General features: G+C 46.2%; 1 protein-coding gene across 1 annotated transcript in view; it reads right to left on the bottom strand.

Annotated features, from left to right (window-relative positions):
- The window catches only part of HYDIN (HYDIN axonemal central pair apparatus protein), a 3,273,799-nt gene that overhangs the window by 2,583,212 nt on the left and 669,701 nt on the right, over nucleotides 1-20,886 (bottom strand). The window contains exon 11 of the mRNA XM_069654775.1: nucleotides 19,295-19,413. Within this exon, the coding sequence (XP_069510876.1) occupies nucleotides 19,295-19,413 (119 nt within the window). The remainder of the gene's footprint in view (nucleotides 1-19,294; nucleotides 19,414-20,886) is intronic.

Here is a 20,886-nt window from a genome sequence, read left to right as displayed (position 1 = left end):
GACAAAAATATGTAAACAAATGATTGTGACTGTATAATTGTGTAACCTTGGTAGTCACCATGCCACAACAAGACATGGCTTATAGAGTTTCACATGCCACCAGGCACTAAGCGTACATAATTGTGTTTTGAACCAGAGAGCAGACTATTGAAAAAAAAAAACACCTCTCCCAGCTGGAAATGTGTGTTGCAGCAGCTGTTCAGGAATACTAATGTGACCTATGAACCTGCCCTGCTGCCGCTGCAAGGTGGGTGCTGGGGATTTCTTGAAACGGTCACAGCAAAGGTACATGGGTGCAATAGGTTTTGGCATGGAGCATTATGAAAAGGGGAGTTCATCATCAGGCCTCCCTTTCAGAAACTGAATTACCTACATCATTTTATTGCTATTCCGTCTTCATCAGATGGCATTTGGTCACAGACCTTGCTAAATGTTCACTTAGAGCTTCATGTGTAAAAATTGTTGAAAACGTGTTGCTTTTACGTGCTTATGAAATCTGTGGTGCTGAGCAGCCGACACATATTTCGCTCAACATGCACTTTCTCAAGGATGAGCTACACACAGCCTGAAGTTGCACACAGAAGCAGCAATATTCGGACAGATTCTAAATTATGTATCGCCACCCGGCAGATCTTTTTTAAGCACGAGGCCAGGTATTGATGGGCATGACAGTATGTGGCCATGTTATATATCAGGCTTGTCCAACCTTTTTGAATGCGGGGCCAAAGCATTAACTTTTTGTCACCCAGTGGGCCGGCGAGCCAAAATTCAACAACCGCACCCAAAGCAGTATATTAAAAAGCGATTGTGCGACCTTTGACACAATAATATGATATTTTTTTTTTTTTTTCTCTTTTGTATTTAATCAACAGATTTTTACAAAATGACGTTTTGTCATAAAACTCGCATAAAACTGATGGTGTCGCTAAAATGTGTCGTCCTCGCGGACTATGTCCGTGGCAGGTTTAGTGATTCTAATATTTTGTACGTAGCTATTTGCCATTTTGTCTTGTCTCCTCCCATTAAGCGAGCCCAACAAGTATCTTCGTCAGCTATAGTAAAGTCTGAAAAAATATGTCTCAAGTAACGGCTTCTTACTTGTTGGTTTGCGGCACATTTTAGCAGTAAGTGGCGTATTGACTCTGTTTCTTGTATGTTGCAAAAACGACAGAAATTGGATTCAGTTTTGCCTCTTATTGCCAAGATCTCGTTTGTTGGCAGAAGATTGAGGCGAGCACGTAGTAACATGTCTCTCCCCTTCCTACAAGGGAATTTTTTAATGAATTCTTGTAGTTCATTTAGTCTTAACGTTTGGTGGCAGATGTGCAGTTAACTTATTTTTTCCTGCAATTTCCAGAGTTCGTATCCAATCGTATTCTCGTAGTTTTTTGAGGACTAGTTTCGGATTAGTGATTAGTGTTTCTTCGTTCTCCTGAATTTGTTCCAACACCTGGATGTTATCATTTTTCCATTTCGTTAGGCTTCCAGTAGTGGTTCGTTCAAGTTCCTGATTTATCAAATTATAAATTGATGGCGGCTCCGCCATCCGGCATTTCCTATAAAGCATCAATTTTGCCTCTTCTACGGAGTTTTTAAGGGACGGCAAGCTGAGCTCTTTACGAATCGAGGCACCCGATGTTGAGTTAGGCAGCATGAGGACTTTCCTCCAAAACTTTGACTCCATTTTTGTCCAGATGTCTAAAGGCAAGTTTATCATGGCATCGCCTCCATATGATAGAGTTGGCACAACTTTTTTCTTATAAAATTCTCGCACTGGTATCAGCGAGTATCTGCCAAACTTTCTATCTATTGCCCTGGCTTGGGCTGCCATTTGGTTTACTTTCGTTGTTAGCGCTGTTTGCATAGCTTTGTCTTGTTTTGTACTGTCTAATGTGACTCCTAGGTATTTAAAGACCAAGACTGTTTCAATTGGTTTGCCCTCAAGATTTAAGCTCGGTCCTTTGCTTTTTCTAGTCGACTTCTCGAATCTCAGCAATTTGGTTTTTTTGGTGTTACTTTCTAGCCGGTTTTCTTGCATATAATTCTGCAGACTTGCCATTTGTCTCTGTAATCCCACGGGAGTATAGTCCAAAAGTACTAGGTCGTCCGCATATAGGAGCCTCGTTATTGGAGTTTTGCAAATTTTCGGTGGGAAAGATCGTGTTGTTGTGTCCGAGCCATTTATATCGCCAATAAATGCTAAGAACAAGGCCGGGGCCAGTGGGCACCCCTGTTTCACACCTCTAGCTGTTGATATCGGGTTTGATAATAAACCGTTTTGGTCCAAACGGACCCGCATATTGGTGTCTGTGTATAATGCCTTGATTGGGTTTAGCAAGGTGGCAGGGCAGTCCCATGCCTCCAGTTTAGACCAGAGCCTAGCCCCGTCTATACGATCAAAGGCCTGGGTCAGGTCGATGAATGCCACAAAGATGTTTGGGCCCCCTTCCAGGACTTTATTTTTCAGGACGGAAAGGAGTAGAATATTGGCCGTCGTGCCCATATTTTTCTTAAATCCCGTTTGAAATGGATCTTCACAAGGGGCTTTTGCTGCCCATAGCTTAAAGTGATCTAGCAACATTGCTCCAAACACTTTCCCTATGACATCGAGTAGCGCAATTGGTCTATAGTTCGTTGGGTCCTTTTTATCGCCTTTTTTGAAAATGGGTACAACTGTTGCTGATTTCCAAGACGGCGGTATAGTTCTCAAATCCGAACATTTTCTGAAGATTTTACTCAGTAGGCTTGCCCACTCTTCAGGATTTGTTTTTAAGTCCACATTTGTGACCCCGTCGGGCCCCGGGGCTCTTGAGTTCTTTAGGCTTGATATCTTTAGTCGGATCTCCTCGGAGTCGTCCACTTTTAGCCATGGGCCTTGCTCATATCCAACGAGTTCGCTAGAGGGTTTCGTTGGAGCCAAGTATATTGTTTCAAAGTGTTTTACCCATGTTGTTTCTCCCACCTCACTTATTAATGATTTTTCTATGATATATGATATGATATGATGGGTTATTTATAACACGCTTAATACTAGGGCTGTACTGAATAGCATATTTAGTATTCGGCCGAATACCAAATAGTTTGTCAACTATTCAGCCAAAGCCGAATATGAAGCCGAATAGTTGCTTTATTTAATAAATCATGTTCAAAACTCCAAAAAAAACACTTATTAAAAGAACAAATAAAGCACCATTTTAAATGCATTCTATACTTTTATTTCTCTTCATTGTAATTAATGTTGCATCTTTATTTAAAGTATAAAAGCCAGGAATAAAGCAGATTTAACCAAAATGAAGGGACTAAATGTACACAAGATTGTTGCAAATTCAGTGCCAGTAAAAGTAGGAGGCTTCACAAATGCAAAAGGACTGCCTTTTTGAATCAGATGCATTGCATTCTCTATCCCGTTGCAAAGTCGATGTGGTCGAGTTTCAAAACTTCTTTGCAGCTCACATAGAAATGTATAAAATGATTCATGTCGGCTCATGCAGGACACAAGTCAAGAGGGAATCTGAAATGCGTGAACTGCAACTCACAACTATTCACCCTACCCAAACAAATGCTGCTCACTTTTCACTTATCCTAGCCACTCTTTCTCATCAATAAACAAACATATGCAACTTATAATTTCCTGATAAAATATCAGATAATGTTAAACTTGGGACTCAAGTCCTTAAAAAAAAGAAAAGGGGGGACTATGACATACGCAATGGGAAGTGACATAACAGGAACTGAAAATATCTATGCACATATCTTTCAGTTTATTTTTTGCACCTGAAAAAAGTGCACATTGCATATAAGCATTTGCCAAAAGAAAAGCTGTTCTTGTATTGTTGCAGGCAAAGTATAAAAGATGAGCACCTTTTTTCTCTAAGAATATGTAACAAAAAAGACCTAAAGAGCAGATTACAATATAAAATATTTTTCAGCTGTCTGATAGCAATTTGTCTGGTCTAATTCTATTCAGTTTTGCAAACTGAAGTCTATATTTGCCTCTGAGTTCATGTTGCATTGTATTCAAATGAGAATGTCAAAGTAGTCGGCAAGAGCCGAATAGTTACAAACTATTCGGCTGGAGACGAATAGCTTTTTTACAGCCGGAATTCGGCCAAATACTTCCTCGAAGCCGAAGTTCGGTACACCCCTACTTAATACCCAGAGGTTACTAAGCACGGACCTGGGGATCGAACCTGTGGTGCTCTGTGTTGTATTGCTTCCAAGGTGAGCACGTTGCCCCTGAGCTATCCTCCTGAGACAATCACAGGCAGTGATAGCCATGCAGTCCCAAAGATAGCATTTGGTGTCATGGGCAGTGATCAAAGGTTAGCTGCTTGTGATTTCTTTCAGTGTGTATGTGTTAATATTTTTCAGAAATATTGGGGGCGACTCCACACTCTCCTTCTCTCCCCACATCTCCGACGTCTCTAAGTCACACTACCAGCTGCACCTCCTCAGAGGTATTCTTCCTTTCCTCTCCTTCCCCCAGAAGCTCACTGTCTCCAGAGCTCTAGTTCTCTCTAGGCTGGACTATTGCAACAGCCTCTTTCTAAATCTGCCTGCTTCTACTCTCTGCAAGTTATCCAGAACAGAACTGCGAGACTTGTCCTTGGCCTCAAGCCCAGGGATCGTATCTCTCCAGGACTTAAATCTCTGCACTGGCTTCCAGTGGCTTCGAGGATTAAGTTCAAAACCGTCTGCATCGTCCACAAGGCCTTCTGGGGCCTTGGGCCTCAATACCTTCAACTCTCTGTTCCCAAATATCTTCCTTCTCGAGCTCTTCGCTCATCCACCTCCAACTCCCTCAGACTCAGTCAATTCTCCAAGCAACGAGTTGGTGCTATATCTCTTTGTTCGGCTGGGGCCTCCCTCTGGAACAGCCTCCCTGCCTCCCTTAAACTTGAGAAGAACCATCTCCGGTTCTGGAAGTACCTCAAAACCTTTCTCTTTGCTTCTGCTTTTTCTCCGCCTCTCCTCTGCTGACCTTCTGGCTGTAACCAGTACTGCACTGGCTACCTGGACACCATCTTATCGCGGGCCCAGGTCCCTCTCCTGCCAAGCTGCACACACCTGCACTGCCTACCTGGCAACCCCTGCACTTGGGACTGTTTCTGTATCCCTACAGTCCCCCTTCCAGCTCTTGACACCGGATGTCTGCACTTACTCATGTACTTGCCACATGCTGGCACTTACTTATTGTTATTATTTATTCCTTGTACTGCACTGTCCCTGCCCCCTCCCACGCACTTGTGCAATCTGAATGACACCTGGCCAAGTAGGATCGTTGTCCGTCATCCCTTGTTCCCCTCCGTTGCCTCGTCGCGCCTTGAAACGCATGTGTATAGGCGCGTAATAAATGCCATATCACAACTGCCATATCATCACATAATGCCATATCATAACAGCAGTCATGATGTTCAGCGTGAGTGAGACATGGCAATTTCTTATGTTTAATATCCTGCAGCAAAACTGCTACCTTGTCTCTTGAATAAAGTGGTATTATAAAAACATACATTACCTTCACAGTGACATTCAGAACTGTAGCTAGTTTTGAAAAAAAAGATGAGAAAACAACCCATAGTAAACATTTAGTTGCATGTTTGGAAGAACAGAAACGGCAAAGAAAGCATGTCCTGTCACTTTACATTTTTGAAATGCGTATCAAACTAATGAATCCTGTCTGTTTTATAATAAGAACTAAAAGAAGTGGACGTACCTGCATAGCCGATCTAGGGTCGCAATTTGTCAAAAATTAATATTATGTTTTGATGTTTATCTTCAGTGTTTAATTGGCTGAGGACTGTAAACGCCACGACCGAGTTAATTTATTTATTTATGAAAAGTTTGTCGGCTACCTGTTTCCGACAAACATTGTATAAATAAATAACCCACTACCTCCACCCCCCAGATCTCTTTGACATGTCTCTGCTTTTAAGGGGATGTCAATGATTTTTGTAAGCAGTCTTCTGAAAGGTAGTCGGTGAATTGCAGCTGTACACTGCTCCATGTTTAACAAAAATATCTTAATCAAGTGTGCCTTCAGCCACTTGATTTATAAGGAATGTGTGCCCTTGCATCTGTTGTTTGCACTTAATTCCTAGCAACGCCACCCGTTTGGGCTCTGGGGTAAGCATTTGCTAAGCACTGCTATAGTATGCCCAGATACTACCACAATTTGCCAGAGGGTACCATCTTACAGCCTGGCACTCAAAATGCATATTTCCATGCAAAAGCCAAACTGTTGGCTTTGACAATGCTTGTTTAGAGAAGATATACAATCAAGACATCTCTAGCCCATTATGATGGATAAAATGTGCTCACAAGAAAATAAAAGGGAGAGGGGAAGAAGCGGCTTTGCTTGTCTGACATTTCTGTTGGATGTGAGAACCCAATGCATGCAGTTTTAAAAACTACCAGTGGAAACTCTGCCAAGGAGTTCACAACTGTAACTCGTGTAGGGGGGCTAGGCAAGAGGCAGGATAATCAAGAGCTATTTTTAAAGGCGTGTTTGCTCAGTTTCTTGCTGTTCCCTTTGTCCCTGGAAGGATCATTTTCCACAATGGAAGGCAATGCAGTGGTTCACTGGTTTGCACGCTATAGAGAGCACTACTCATAACCGCTGAACCCATATGCATGCATTAGTAATGGCCGAACCCCAAACCCTCATCCATAATGATAGGCTCACAACTTCTATCAAGTGTTGGCAATAAAAGGCCATAGGATTTTATTGTACAGATATGGGTTATGGCAATAACAATATCACATATCATGACGGTATCGTACTTTTGGGCATTGGGTCCTGATGTTACCCCCTCGGACCGTGCCGCCTTCTTGTGTCCCACTACTTGTTGTGGGCACCGTACAGTGCCTTGTGCTTCTTTTTGTTCTTTTCCCCTTTTTATAGGGTGGGCGGGTTCTGTGGTAAAGAAGCAAGAAGATTTGGAAGACACTGAGTAAACAGTGAACCTCCGGTTTGCTTGGGTCCCCGTTCAGGGTCCACAAACAGATTGTGTTTACTCTGAGCATGTTGCTCTCATTTATAGGACCCAGGGAGGCACCTGGGTCTTTGTTGTGTATGTGATGGGGGCTGCTATTGTCGCAGCCCCCGGCCGGATAGCTGACTGTCTGACCTCCTGGTGGGGGCAGATCTTTTGAACCTGGGCCCTGCCCGATGGTTGTTTTCCTTATGGCGCTTAGCACCTTGCTGTTTGGAGGAAGGGTGCAATGAATGTTCGCACCTTACCCTTCCATGGCTTTTGTGCTGCCGAGACTACGTGTCTCCATAGCTGGGGGGAGGAGAGGAGCAGGCGCAGGGAGGTTGGGGCTGCCCCACTCCCAGCTGCCGATGGTAACAGCAGTTACCCTGCCTCGCTTGTGGGATGCCCATGCAGCATTGCCCAGCCTGTGCAGGTCGCTTTGCAGTCCTGGCCTGATTTGATCAGTTAGCCATGCTAGAGTTTTGTTCCTGCACGCCTCCCAAGGATCATATCTTTTCACTTTGGGGAGTGGAGACAATGGCGATTCTAAACTAAGCGATTACCGGCTTGGCTGGACAATAAGGGCCATTGCACATAGGGCTTAGGTCTTCACTTAATGGCCACCCAGGACAAGAAGATCACAAAACCTCCAAGCTCCAATACCTAAAACGTCGGAACGGAAGGCAGGGTTCTGGGAAATAGTTCCCAGACAACTTGAGCAGGATACATTTTCGGTTGCTCACTCAGAATAATGTATAATATACTTTCCGACAAACATTGCATAAATGAAGTAACCGGGTCATGGCTGAGGACTGGAACGCCACGACCCAGTTTATTTATTCATGCAATGATTGTCGGATACCTGTTTAGAGATAAACATTGCATAAATAAATTTACCAGGTCGTGGCGTTTCAGTCCTCAGCCACGACCCAGTTAAATTAACCATTGCTGAAGACTATCACTTCCTCTGATGACCCCATCCATGGGGTCATCAGAGGAGGTTACAGTTCACACGCATGCACTTTTTTCCATTTTATTTTTCTTTACTCTTCAGCCTTGCGGGCCACATAAAGCGGCTTGGAAGGCCACATTGTGGCCTGCGGGCTGGGCTGTAGGTTGGACAACCTTGTTATATATAATGTGCTGCTGACTTTAAAAAATCTAGAACTCGTCTAGTAAAGGTTGGTCCAATGAGCAGATTTAGCGGGACAGAGCATTATACATAAGCAACTTTCCCTGGGCTGTTTTATAGTTTTTTGGAGATTAACAAATTCAATGTGATGTCAAAGTGTCCAATATGGACACGATAACCTGCAAATCAGTCAAGATAGGACAACCATAACTGTCTCTTGGCCTACTTGGCAGCAAAATAATCACTGGATTTTCATGAAAACGCAATTGTCACTTCACAGCAACCGCCCAGACAGTTTTTAAAGGATTTGTTGTGCGCGCGTTGCTGTAATCCCCTCAATAAATGTCATGACAGCGTTGAAATTACTTCTTTGCATCCATTTCACTGCAATTAAGGCCTCATTACGAGGTATTCGGTCTGACAAAAATGCCGGAATAACTGCTGGTACTACCGACACCAGCATTTTTACTGGACCCGGGAAACCGGAGTTTGCCAGTGGGGGCTCAGAGCCCTTACCAGCAGAGAAATGCCAGAATCACTGGCACTACCATTGCTGGTCAATCCGGCAATTCCATCCCATGGAGTCCAACTGGACTCCATGGAATGGGAACTTACTACTGTCTCCGTTGACCATAATATCCTGGGAATACCAGGCTATCAGGCTGGGCAGTTTCTCGGTATCCCGCTGGAATTACTGGCGGGATACCAAGAAACTGCTTACAAAGAACCGCTGCAAGCCCTTGTTTGACGTTACTGGTTGGAGCAGGTACTTTGTTGGAATGATCATAGGAATTAGCATGGCCATGGGAAATGAAGGAGTGGGATAAATAGCTGAACACCCACAAGCCGTGCGTCTTTCCTCACATCCCATCTCCATCGGAGCTGCACTCCAATGCAATAGTTGCAGCTTATAGGTGGCACTTTAGCACCACCTAACAGCAAAACTAAAACCTGATAATTTCTTTAACAGCAGTAAATATAACATTCACTATAGAATAGCACAGCCTCAAAGCTATATTGGTTTTGGCACCATGTGTTACTATCACTAAGGTAATTCACTAATTTTGTTAAGGTTAGCATGATAAAATGCTCAGACAGTACACTCAGATTCAGTTCTGTGGCTTTCGGGTAACAATTCTGCAGCAGTAGCTGATTGTGGGAAGTGCGGATTGCAGTCCCTCGGTCCATTTGCCTGGTGGACCTCGAGGGAAGTTAAAGATGGTGTCAGTCTAGAAAAATGGATACCTCTACTTTGTGACCGCAAACGTATTTTGGTGGCCGTGGGCCAACCGTCTCATGCACGATATGACAGAATATAGGTTTTCGAGTTTGCCAATGAACGGCCATTTTGATGTAACAAGAATCGCCATTTTGTTTTCCAACCATTGCTCATTGCTTTCTGTTCCTATTGCTTCGCAGTATATTTTCTGCTTACACTGCTCGACTGTAAAACATTGTTGTCTGTACGTAAAAAGGACAAGGCCGCAGGGCCGAGAGGATAACAAGAGTTTGTTGAAACACAAACGTAGGTGGCGCCAGGAAGAATGCCCGGCTCCCTCCCGAATGTAGCCTTGAAGCAGAGCTGCAGGGCATTTAATCATTTCGCAGCTGCCAGCCAGTCTCGTTATATGGTAGAATATGTTAGAATATTATAACTAAAGGCTTGAATTATGCTTTTCTTACGGCCCCCTTTGCTGAGCCCGCTAGAGCGTGTCGGCTCCCAGGACACGAATAGCACCTAATAGATAGCAAGGTCCGGAATGCAACTCTCCCACCCCCTATGTAGCTCGCTTCCAAGAACAGAAGCGCTGTGTTCTATTCAACAACAGAAAGATGCCTCCGCACTCACAAATTGCAAATTGTTACTTGAATAGATGTTTGAAGGTGTCATAGCTGTCGGAGATGTCCATCATCACACCAAGTTCAAAGAAACCCAATAAAAGGGGGGGGTGTTAAACATGTCATAGCTGATTGTTTGATATGCATTTTGTATTTTATTTATTTTTTATTTATTTGGATTTATATAGCGCACATCTGCCCTGGGGCATCGTGGCGCTGAACGTAGTCTTACTTGTTACAGGCATACATAGAGTATATATAGATACATGCAGATGATATAAGCAGTTTTAATACAGTAGTGATTGTTTACATACAGTTGTGGTAGAGCAGTTGGATAAGTGGGGCGGGGAGGGGGGGTTAGTTAAACAGCATGGTTTTAAGTAATCTGCGGAAGGCATGGTATGAGTTTTCGTTCCTTAGAGCGGTGGGGAGTGCGTTCCAGTTTTTGGGTGCTAAGTGTTGAAAGCTGGACCCTCCGGCTTTGCTTCTTTTGAAGGTGGGTACATAGGTCTGGTTAGTCATGTGAGACCTGGTGGGTCTAGTGGATGTATTGAGGGTGATTCTTTCAGAGAGATAGGGCGGGGCCTTGGCGGAGAGGCATTTGTGTGTGATGGCCATGGATTTGAATAGTATGCATTCTTTTACTGGAAGCCAGTGGGCTGCTTTTCTGGCTTGGGAGATGTGCTCCCTTTTAGGGATGCTTAGGGCTGCTCTTAGCGCGTTGTTTTGTGTGACTTGCATTTTGTTTAGGTTTTTTGCCGACGTGCCCAAGAAGAGGGCATTGCAGTAGTCCAGTTTGGTGCCTACTGTGGCTCTGGCTACGGCCAAGCAGTTTTTTGTGGATAGGAAGGGTTTAACGGCGTTAATTATCTTGGTGGTAAGTGCAGCAGAGGAAGCTATGGCATTTACTTGTCGTGTCATAGAGAGAGTGGAGTCAAGGTATACTCCTAGCGTTTTTACTGCGGTGGAGACTGTGATGGTGGAGTTGTCTATGTTAAAGGATTTGTACCGCAGTGGGAGTTTGTTTAGTGTTTCTTTGGTGCCAACTAGTAGGATCTCTGTTTTGTCTCCGTTCAGGCAGAGGCCGTTGGCTGCCATCCAGGTTTGAATAGCTGTATAGATTTTGGTTAATGTTACTGCATCTTGTTCATAAACCCCAGTAAGTGGGAGCAGGACCTGAGTGTCGTCAGCATAGTTGGTGTAGGCTATGTGACAACGGTCCAAATCATTGAACAGAGGGAGGGTGAAGATGTTGTATAAGGTGGGGGCAGTGCAGGACCCTTGTGGGACGCCACAATGGATAGTGGTGTATATATGTTACTGATGTACGTAATTCACTCTCTTGCGTCCCTCGAGGTCTAGAGATACACCTCGCGGTGCGTGAGACTGAGTTGGCCAACTGAGACTTTTGCTTTGCAATAAACCCTAACTTTGGGAATACAACCTCATGTCTGGCGTATCTAATCGTGTGTGGTGACTCGCCTTTTTTCCACAGATTTTAGGGACCCCTAGGGGACCCCTTTCAAGATGGCGCCCGAATAGGGACCCTCCCCCACTTGTTCCATCGCATAACGTAATTGAGTAAGGCGAAGAACGGCGAGGACGGGACGATCGAGCCGGGGTCAACAGGTGTTCGGGGCGCCCTGTAAAAGTGATGAGACTCCTTTGCAGATCTGCACACATCTGATCCCTGATCGAGGTGCCTGGCTAGAGAACAAGGAGGCGAGGGTCCCGAAACGAGGCGGAAGCCAAGAAACGCAGACACGACATCCTTTGGTGCGTCAGTATACAGATGACTTGATCTATCAGGTGAGTCATTCCCCGATTCAAAGTAATCCTGATATTGGTTGAGAGTTGACTTTGCAAAATCAAACGCCCTAGGTAAGGTTGATTAACCAGGGGGAAGGTTAAAACATGCCTGGGGTATTGTCCACCTTAGCTGGGTTTTTCTGCTGTGGTAGACAATCTTTGGAAGATGGCCAAATTGTACCACCTGGGGGAACGCCAGCGTATGAGATGTATGTGAAGTATGGAGTGGGTGCGATAATATTCTGTGAGACTTGGCATAGGCAAACCAGAAAGCAACAAGACCATCAGTGGCCGATTAATGGTAGTTTTGAGATAGCGAGGATAGACAACCTGGAAAGGGTGTTGATAAGAAAGAAAGCGCGTCCTGCAGCATTTGAGACTATTAAAGACTGGAGAAAGGAAGCAATGCTCCAATTTAAAAGCAGAGCGAAGCATGTGCGCAGGCATAAATCGAAAGGTGAAGTAGCGGAAGAGAAAGAAGAGGAGGAGTGGACAGAGTCTAAGAAGGGCAGGTAGGTGAGACCAGTTGAATATAGAAAAGATATGTCCACAACGGGATAAAATTCACTATAGAATAGCACAGCCTAAAAGCTATATTGGTTTTGGCACCATGTGTTACTATCACTAAGGTAATTCACTAATTTTGTTAAGGTTAGCATGATAAAATGCCCAGACAGTACACTCGGATTCAGTTATGTGGCTTTCGGGTAACAATTCTGCAGCAGTAGCGGATTGTGTGAAGTGCGGATTGCAGTCCCTCGGTCCATTTGCCTGGTGGACCTCGAGGGAAGTTAAAGATGGCTGCCGCTTCTTTTGGGTAACTTAGGAGCACATGGTGGCCTTTTCCCTGCCAACCTATCGCTGCTGATTGGTGTGGGTGTGTATTGGTCTGGAAAATCGGGCACCAGCAGGCTTTAGCCAGCCCCCTCACTGAAGGCCCACTTCCTAAAGCCCCTGTCTGCTGCCGGATCGGTGCATGAGGTCTCCCTGGACCCTTCTAATGCACCTTGAGGATGGTGCTCCATCATTCTTCCGAAACCCTGAACTACCTTGACACTTTCACCTCTGCAAACATGGGTTAGTCACCCCTATTTTGTCATTCTACACCCCTGACTTGTTCCACCCTCACCCTATCTCACCCTTTTCCATGCTCATGGCCCGTTACTGGATTGCGTTTAACATCTGCTGCTGTTTGGTACTTAGCTGTTTGTAACATCTACTGCTGTTCTGTAGTTAGCTGCTTGTATCATTTGCTGCTTTCCTGAAGTTAGCTGTGTCCAGTGACTACCCCGTGCTACCCCTCCTGCTTTCCCCCACATTCTGTCTACCCCCTACCCTCGCTCTGTTACTCTCTTTTTTCTTACCCACAACACATATGGCACTCTCTGTTCCTCCCCGTTATTCTAACTGTTTCTCCATTGACTATCCTACCCTTCTCACCAAGTCTGGCAGGAAGAAGTTCCAAAAAGGATATCCTGGCCTCTAACCCTGGTCTCCCTATGGCTGACACCTACTCTAATGCTTCCTCCCTTCCACTCCTCTAAGGTCATCATTAATGTTTACCTTAATGGCACTGTGATGGTCCAAGGTACTCAGGCCAACCTTCTCCTCTGACAGATGCTTCCCATGCCTCATCAATTTCCTTTCTTCTCCTGCTGTCCTGTCTCTCCCTCCTTCAGCTTCCTTGTCTCCTCCCTCTGACTCCTCCTCGGCTACCTTGCCGTCTCCTCTTTCCTCTTCTGGCCCCCCCCCTCCCTCGGGCTTCTTCTACACCTCTGCAGGGCATACCTCTGATTTGTACCCCTCCCCGGAAGCCCTTCAAGGATGGCAACCTTCTCCATATTGCCACTCTCAATTTTCACTCAACTGTTAAACACTCCTCTGACATCTGCCGCCTCCTGAAAGAACTTGACCTCGATGTCCTCGGTTTCACTGAGACATGGTTCACGGCCAGCTCTGTCACGAGATTTGACACTATCCTCCCTGACCGCTACAAGATCCTCTCCACGCCCAGACCCAAACGTTCCAGAGGGGGTGTAGCCTTGATCTTCCCGGAGTGGATTCCTGCTTCTGTCATTCCTACATAGGCCTACTCCTCTTTTGAATACCTTGTCTGTAGGCTCTCTCTCCTGGCCACTCTCTTACCATGGCTTCAATCTATCTGCCACCTGGTCAGATCTTCTTCTTCCTCTCCGAGTGGACGGACGTCTCCTCCTCCTTCCTGGGCTCGACCACTCATCTCCTCCTTCTTGGAGACTTCAACATCCATCTGGATGCTTCTTGTCCCTCATCTGGACTCTTTCGTGACCTATGTGACTCTCTCTCTTTCTATTCTCCCTTCTGGCCCGAATTACTCTGCAGGGCACACTCTGGATGCTCCGATCTCTTCAGACCTCCCCCTCACTATGCCTCTGACCACTCCTCTCTCCTGGAGTGATCACTCTCTACTCTCCTCCCATCTCTCTCTCTCGCTAACTCTCAGACCAAGCCAACTCCAATACTTCCACCTACCTTCTCAGTCATCCGGCCCACGAAGCGTGTGTCAGTTGAGGCTTTCGCTACCACTTCCTCTCCCCCTCCTTCGCCTCTGGCTGACTCACATTCTGACTCTGCCCTTTCCACGCTCTACTCTTCTATCTCTGATACTCTGATGTTCTTGCCCCGGTCATGAGGATCCACTTGCAGCCCAAAGCCAAGTGCACCTCTTGGTACAATTCGGACCTAGTTACCCTTAAACGCAAGTGTAGGGTGGCTGAGAGGAAATGGCAGGCCCCTTGTGCATCCTCTGACAAACTGGCCTGCTGCCTGCTCCAAAGGCATTACCAGCTCCTTGTCTGCACGAAGAAGAGAGCCCATATCCAAGCCTGCGACTCTGCGGTATCTAACAACTCGGCCAAACTCTAAAATCTGCATGGAGCTGGCCAACCCTGCTGCAGTCTTTACCTCTCCTGTTCCCTCCCAGGCCCTCTGCACGGCCCTGGCCTCTCATTTAATCTCAAAAACCCTCTCGTCCTCTCCACCTCTCCCTTCTCTCTCTGATACCTCTGGCTCTCCTGCAGCTGCCTCTCCTCCCCCCTTCTCTCATCCTTTCCTCTGTTCTCCCCTGACGAGATTTCCAGACAAGTCTGATCTATGAAAGTCTCGTCAAAACAGGTTCTTCGCTGTTCATCCAAAACCATCAAGGACCACATTGACACCTTTGCTGGAGCTCTGGCCAAATTCTGTAACCATTCCTTCTCCTCTAGAACCTTCCCCCACTGCCTGAAGCACTCTCTTGTGCACCCTCTTCTCAAAAAATCCACAGCTGACCCATCTTACCCGGATAATTATCACCCGATTTCTATCACTCCTTTTCTGGGCGAACTCTTGGAAAAGCTGGCCATCTCTCAGCTTAATCTTCACACCAACCCTGTTGGTTGTCTTCATGAACATCAGTCTGGCTTCAGAGCTCCTTAACATCTGTGAAGACCTTCTCTCCAACCTGGACCCTAACATCCCCTCTGTCCTCCTCCTACTCGATCTCTCTTCTCCCTTTGACACGGTCAACCATGCCATCCTGCTCAACCGTCTCCATGATAACCTCGGTATCACTGATCAGGCCCTGGCCTGGCGGACCTCTTTCCTCTCTGATCGACCCTCCTAGGTCCAACTTGGGTCCTTCCTTTCCTCCATCTCACTCTCTACTTGTGGTGTTCCGTAGGGGTCTAACCTCTCTCCCTGGTTGTTCAACCAATACCTGGCACCCAGTGCGCGCCGCATTGCCACTCTCTGCTCTAATTTTCAGTGTTATGCGGATGACACTCAGCTTGTTTCCAGGCTTCCCTCTGTCACCTCTTTTCCCTCCCTGCCTCCCTCATCTCTGGCTGTCTGTCATCAAGGAGTGGTGTGCCGCCAAAAATCTCTGCCATAATGCCAGTAAAATGGAGATTCTCATCATCGGCACACCTGCATCCTCCTTTCCTGTCACTCTCTGGCCGGCCTCCCTTGGCCCTCTTCCTGCTTCCACCTATGAGGCTAAGAACCTCAGGGTCATCCTTGACTCCACACTCCTTTTCTCCTCACATCTCGACGTCTCTAAGAAGTAAAACTACCAACTGCACCTCCTCAAAGGTATTCTTCCTTTCCTCTCCTTCCCCCAGAAGCTCACTGTCTCTAGAGCTCTGGTTTCTCTCTGGGCTAGACTACTGCAACGGCCTCTTTCTAAATCTGCCTGCTCCTACCCTCTGCCCTCTGCAACTCATCCAGAAGAGGACTGGGAGACTTGTCCTTGGCCTCAAGCCCTCGGATCGTATCTCTCCAGCCCTGAAATCTCTTCATTGCCTCCCAGTGGCTGCAAGGGTTAAATTCAAGACCCTCTGCATTGTCCACAAGGCTCTCTGGGGTCTGGGTCCAAAATACCTTCAACTCTCCCGGTGTAAATACCTTCCCACTCGAGCTCTTCGCTCCTCCAACTCCCTCAGGGTCAGTCACTTCTCCAAGCAACGAGTTGGGGGTAGATCTCTTTCCTCGGCTGGGGCCTCGCTCTGGAACAGCCTCCCTGCCACTCTGAAACTGGAGGAGAACCATCTCTAGTTCCGGAAGCACCTCAAGACCATCCTCTCTGCTTCTGCCTTTGCTCTTCGACGCCCCTTGCTGATCTGTCTGTTTCGGTTCGGTGCACCTGGCTACCCTCTGATTTCAGGCACAGGTCCCTGGCCACCCAGCCACACTGCCTCGGCAACCCTTGCACTTGGGTCTGTATCTGTATCCCTACAGTCCCCTTACCTGCACTTATCACACACCCCTGGTCTGTGCTTTAAACCTTGCACTTGCCATCATGCTGGCTGCACTATCAGTTGTTGTTTCATCCCTTGCTCAGCACTTTTCACCTCTCCACTCTCCCCTGCACTTGCGTGTTCTCAATGTCACTGGGCCTAGTAAGATCGTTGTCTCTGTCCTCCCTTGTTCCCCCCCCTCCCTTGCCTTGTCGCGCTCTGAAACATGTGTGTATGAGCGCGATACAAATAAAATATCATATCATTAAATGCACGGAACGCACAGTTGTGAACCTGCCTATGAAGTGATCAGTTCCTCTCAACACTTAGCACTGACAAAGCTAATAATGTTGGTGACAGTGCTGGAAATTCTAAAAATGTACTGGGGGGGAACTGTCACCTCTTTGGAGTAGCAGGGTTGTGGGAAAGAGGGGGCGGGGCCCCTGGCCATGTTGCCAACACAATATCTCTTCATGGAACCCAATCCTTGCGACTTGCATAAAAGCAAAGAGCATTATGGGAACATTATAATGCCCACAATTTTAAACGCTAAAGAGGTCTTATAGTGATTCAGTAAGAAATCCTTTTAAGTGAATAATGGACTCTTCTGTTTTGATTGGTCACAATATTCACCTCAATAAAGAGATGTGTGTAAATTGCAGGACATGTATATCAGTTTGGACAGCTACCACACTGTATGTGAGGCTTTGGCAGTTTCTGTATGCAGTGCCTAGACTTCTGAAAGCTTGCTGAAGAACGGGTTACTTTTGCGTGCAGGTTACTTGTTCGTGCAATAAGTGCATAATGCAGTTTCAGAGCTGGCTGGTAGATTTCAGTGCGAGCCCCTGCAACTGCGCTCTGTGGCATGCATGAGCAAAATGCGCCTCCATGAGCAGACCATTTTCAGTAGTCTGAATGCGGTCTGCTCGTCGAAGCGCAGGATCTGGGACAGTCATGTGGTAGCTCCTGGGTCTGGCCGATGGAGTGGCGCTCCAACAAGACTTATTTTTGCCATAGCGATGCTCTGTCTTGCTCCGGCCCATTCCCTGCGCTGGTTGGTGAACGGATAGGCACAGAATGTACACTTGCCAGCAAAACTTTAGGAGTCTATCTGGAAGCATCACTCAGTGTGGAAACGCACGTGGATGGAATTATGTGCATCTCTCAATGCCACCTTCGAGTGCTACGGCATATAAAACCTTTTGTATCACCCAACAACTGTAAGATCTCAGTTAGAGCTATTACCATGCCATGCTTGGATTATTGTAATGCTTTGTTGATTGGTGCAAACAACGGTGTAAACAGACTTCAAGTCCTTCAAAACGAAGCAGTGCGCATGGCATGGGATTTTCCAAGGAAAAAACATGTTTCTGGTGCTAGGAAGAGTCTCCACTGGCTAGCGGTTAAGGAGAAAATAAGCTTTAAGGAGCTTTCTCTGGCTCATAAAGGCTTCTATAGTGACGCAGCTGCGTACCTTAAATATCGCTTAAAAGTGTATAACCCACCAAGATCACTCCGCTCAAGTAACTGTGGGTACTTGGTCATCCCGCGTAGGATCAGTATTGAATGCTGCAGCTTTGCCACGTAAGCAAGCAGCCAATCTTAGCACATCCAACACTGGTTAGATGAATGCCGTACAGGAAGGAAACCGCAAACCAAGTGCTACAGACCAACACACACACCTCATCTAGCCTATTACTTTGCTCAAGCACCACTTGTCGGACAAATCTTCAAAAGGAGACACAAGGACCTCTGCATAATGGGAGACACGGGGCCCTATGCATAATGGGAGACATGAGGGGCCCTATGCATAATGGGAGACATAATGGGGGGCCACAGCCATCTGCATAAAGGCACACATGGGGACCCTCTGCATAATGGGAGACATGGGGGCCCTCTGCATAATGGGATACACGGGCCGTGTAAAATAGAGGGCACAGGGGCCCTGTAAAGTAGAGCACGTGGGGGCCCTGTAAAATAGAGGTGCAAAGGGGCCATGTAAAATAGAGGGGCAAAGGGTGTCCCCCCTCAAATACGCGACAGGAGACATGGAGGACACTTAAAATAGGAAACAAGTTGGCCCTCTCAAATAAGAGACAGGTGGCCTTCTGTGACAGGAGACACTCTGGCCCTGTGCAATAGGGTTCCATGCCATTTAGTAGTATTTCGTTTCTATTTCGTTGCTATACTTTTCCTCACTGTCATTTCATCAAATTATGTTTGCCATCAAAAGACACTTTAACCGAAGTCTTTCAAAGTGGGCCCCCTCCGACTGTATGGGACACACAGAGACAGCCACTAGGGTCTCCAGGAAAGTACTTGATTATTCAAGCTGGTTAGGATATTTGTGAAAAACAGCCATGGAAGACGGTATCAACCCCTTTGCTCAGCGTACTATTTTTATACACTCAACTTTCTAGCGGGAACCTGAATGGAGGAACTCTTCTGAAACGCAGAGGATAAGGCAAGCCTTAGGAGGACTACGATCACCCCCTTCTCCATCTGTCCTAGTGTGAGCACAGGAAGATAGTGGAACATATGCTCAATAATTCCCTCTGGTAAAGCCGACACAATACCATCCAGTGTGTCTGTTGTAGGTACTAGGGTCTCCTTTAAGGACTGGTGTCAGCGGTATGGCCACAGTAACTAAATCAAACATCAAGCTGGCAAACATCTACTGTGCCAAAATGCAATGAAGCTTAGATTTGAAACGGGCAGAGTTGGCAAAGGAAGCATCAATGCTATCTCATGCTGCTCAACGGGGTCGCCCTACTTTAGTTGCTCACCTCATAGCTGTGCAGCGAGCCAACGAAAACCTTCCCAATGTCAAGCTGGTCAAAGTTAAAATGGAGTTTGGGTCCCATGCCTTCGCCCTTGATGCGCAGTGGGAGGCGAGTCTGCCGTCCTGTGAAGAGAAAGGACCACTGGATTATTCTGCAGAAGCAGGGATGCTTATCTGTGTTGCTATAAGCAAGGCCTGAAGGGAAACAGACAAATTAGTCACAAGAAAACACGTTTGATTCTGCTCTTCCAAACTTTCACACAACCGAAACTCCACTAGTCTACATCTTTATCTTATGCAAGGGCCGGTTTAATTTCTCATTCTAGTTTGACATTTTCACACTTGTTTACTTACCCCATCCTTATATAGTGATAGTGAACTTTATCCTCCATTTTCTCTCTTGCTTTTTTACAGTTTTATTTTATGTTTATTTTGTAGCCCCACTCCTCTATGTCGTGGTTAAACTCTTTCATTCTCTTTCTGCATTCCTCTCTTGTGCTCTTTTCTCTCTCTGCCCTCCTTCATCTATTTCGTTTTCAACGCCCTGTACTGCTCTCATTTTCATTGTATTGGCTTTCGGTCAATTGGGTCATTTTTCGCAGTCCTTTGGCCATATGATTGGAAGCATTTTCCCACAGAACAGCTATAGGGCACGTGCCCTAGCATTTTCCATTAGCTTAGTAGGCGCCTCTCAGAGGCTTGAGAGTGTTGGCCCCGCCTACTCCCAGGAACCACCCCATCTCACCCGACTTCCCAGGTTAGTTCTCTTTTCGCCACCCACTAGTGGAAACTGTATTATAGCAAGGACTAAATAGAGGAGAGGGTAGATCACATGACCGAAGGGGCCTGCTCTTTGACCTTTCACCCCAGGCACCTTCCATCAGCTTCCCTGGCCGCTACTCCCACCTAGTCCCAACCATGCCTTCTTGGCATGGCTTAAGAGAATCGGGGAGGATGGCTCCTCCTCTGAGAGGGCTGAACAATGAAGCGTCCAGTACTTCAATCTCAGATGGTGTAAGCTCAATAATGCCTCCCTGAACACTGTGGCTACTCCCAGCAGCCCACGGAGGAGGTGTTTGTGATCCTGCCATCTTGTTGTGAAAGAAAGACATCCCTCCAAAATACTAATGCAAGGAATAGGACATTTTATTTCCTACAAAATGACATTTTAAAGCACAAAATTGTATTATTGTTGCATTTCGGCAGCACATTTTAATTGAGTTGACGATGTCAGGGGAGTGCTAGCATGCAGGAGACACAGCCAGGGCACGAGGTGCTGGATCATGAGGCTGATGGCTTTGCAATAGCTTGTTTTAAACAGGACTCCATTGCAAGGAACACATACACAAAATATATTGCTTTTAAATGAAAAGGCTACACACACACGCACACTGTTAGGAGATTGTTTATTACACCAGGAGCTCATTTACAGAGGCCTTTAAGTCATTAAACACTCAAAAGAATGCTCAGATAGAACACTGGCATGCTCTATACAGCATAAAGGTTGGTGTTGCTTTGTGATAGAGCTTGCTCAAAGTATGGTATGTTTCATTAGGGATGGGCAGGTAGTTGGTGGGAATGTCATAGGTATTAACA

The sequence above is a fragment of the Ambystoma mexicanum genome, chromosome 1p, assembly GCF_040938575.1.
Source record: "Ambystoma mexicanum isolate Mex_15411 chromosome 1p, UKY_AmexF1_1, whole genome shotgun sequence".
NCBI lineage: Eukaryota > Metazoa > Chordata > Amphibia > Caudata > Ambystomatidae > Ambystoma > Ambystoma mexicanum.
The sequence above is the reverse complement of the archived record's forward strand: the minus strand, read 5'-3'. Positions and strand labels throughout refer to the sequence as shown.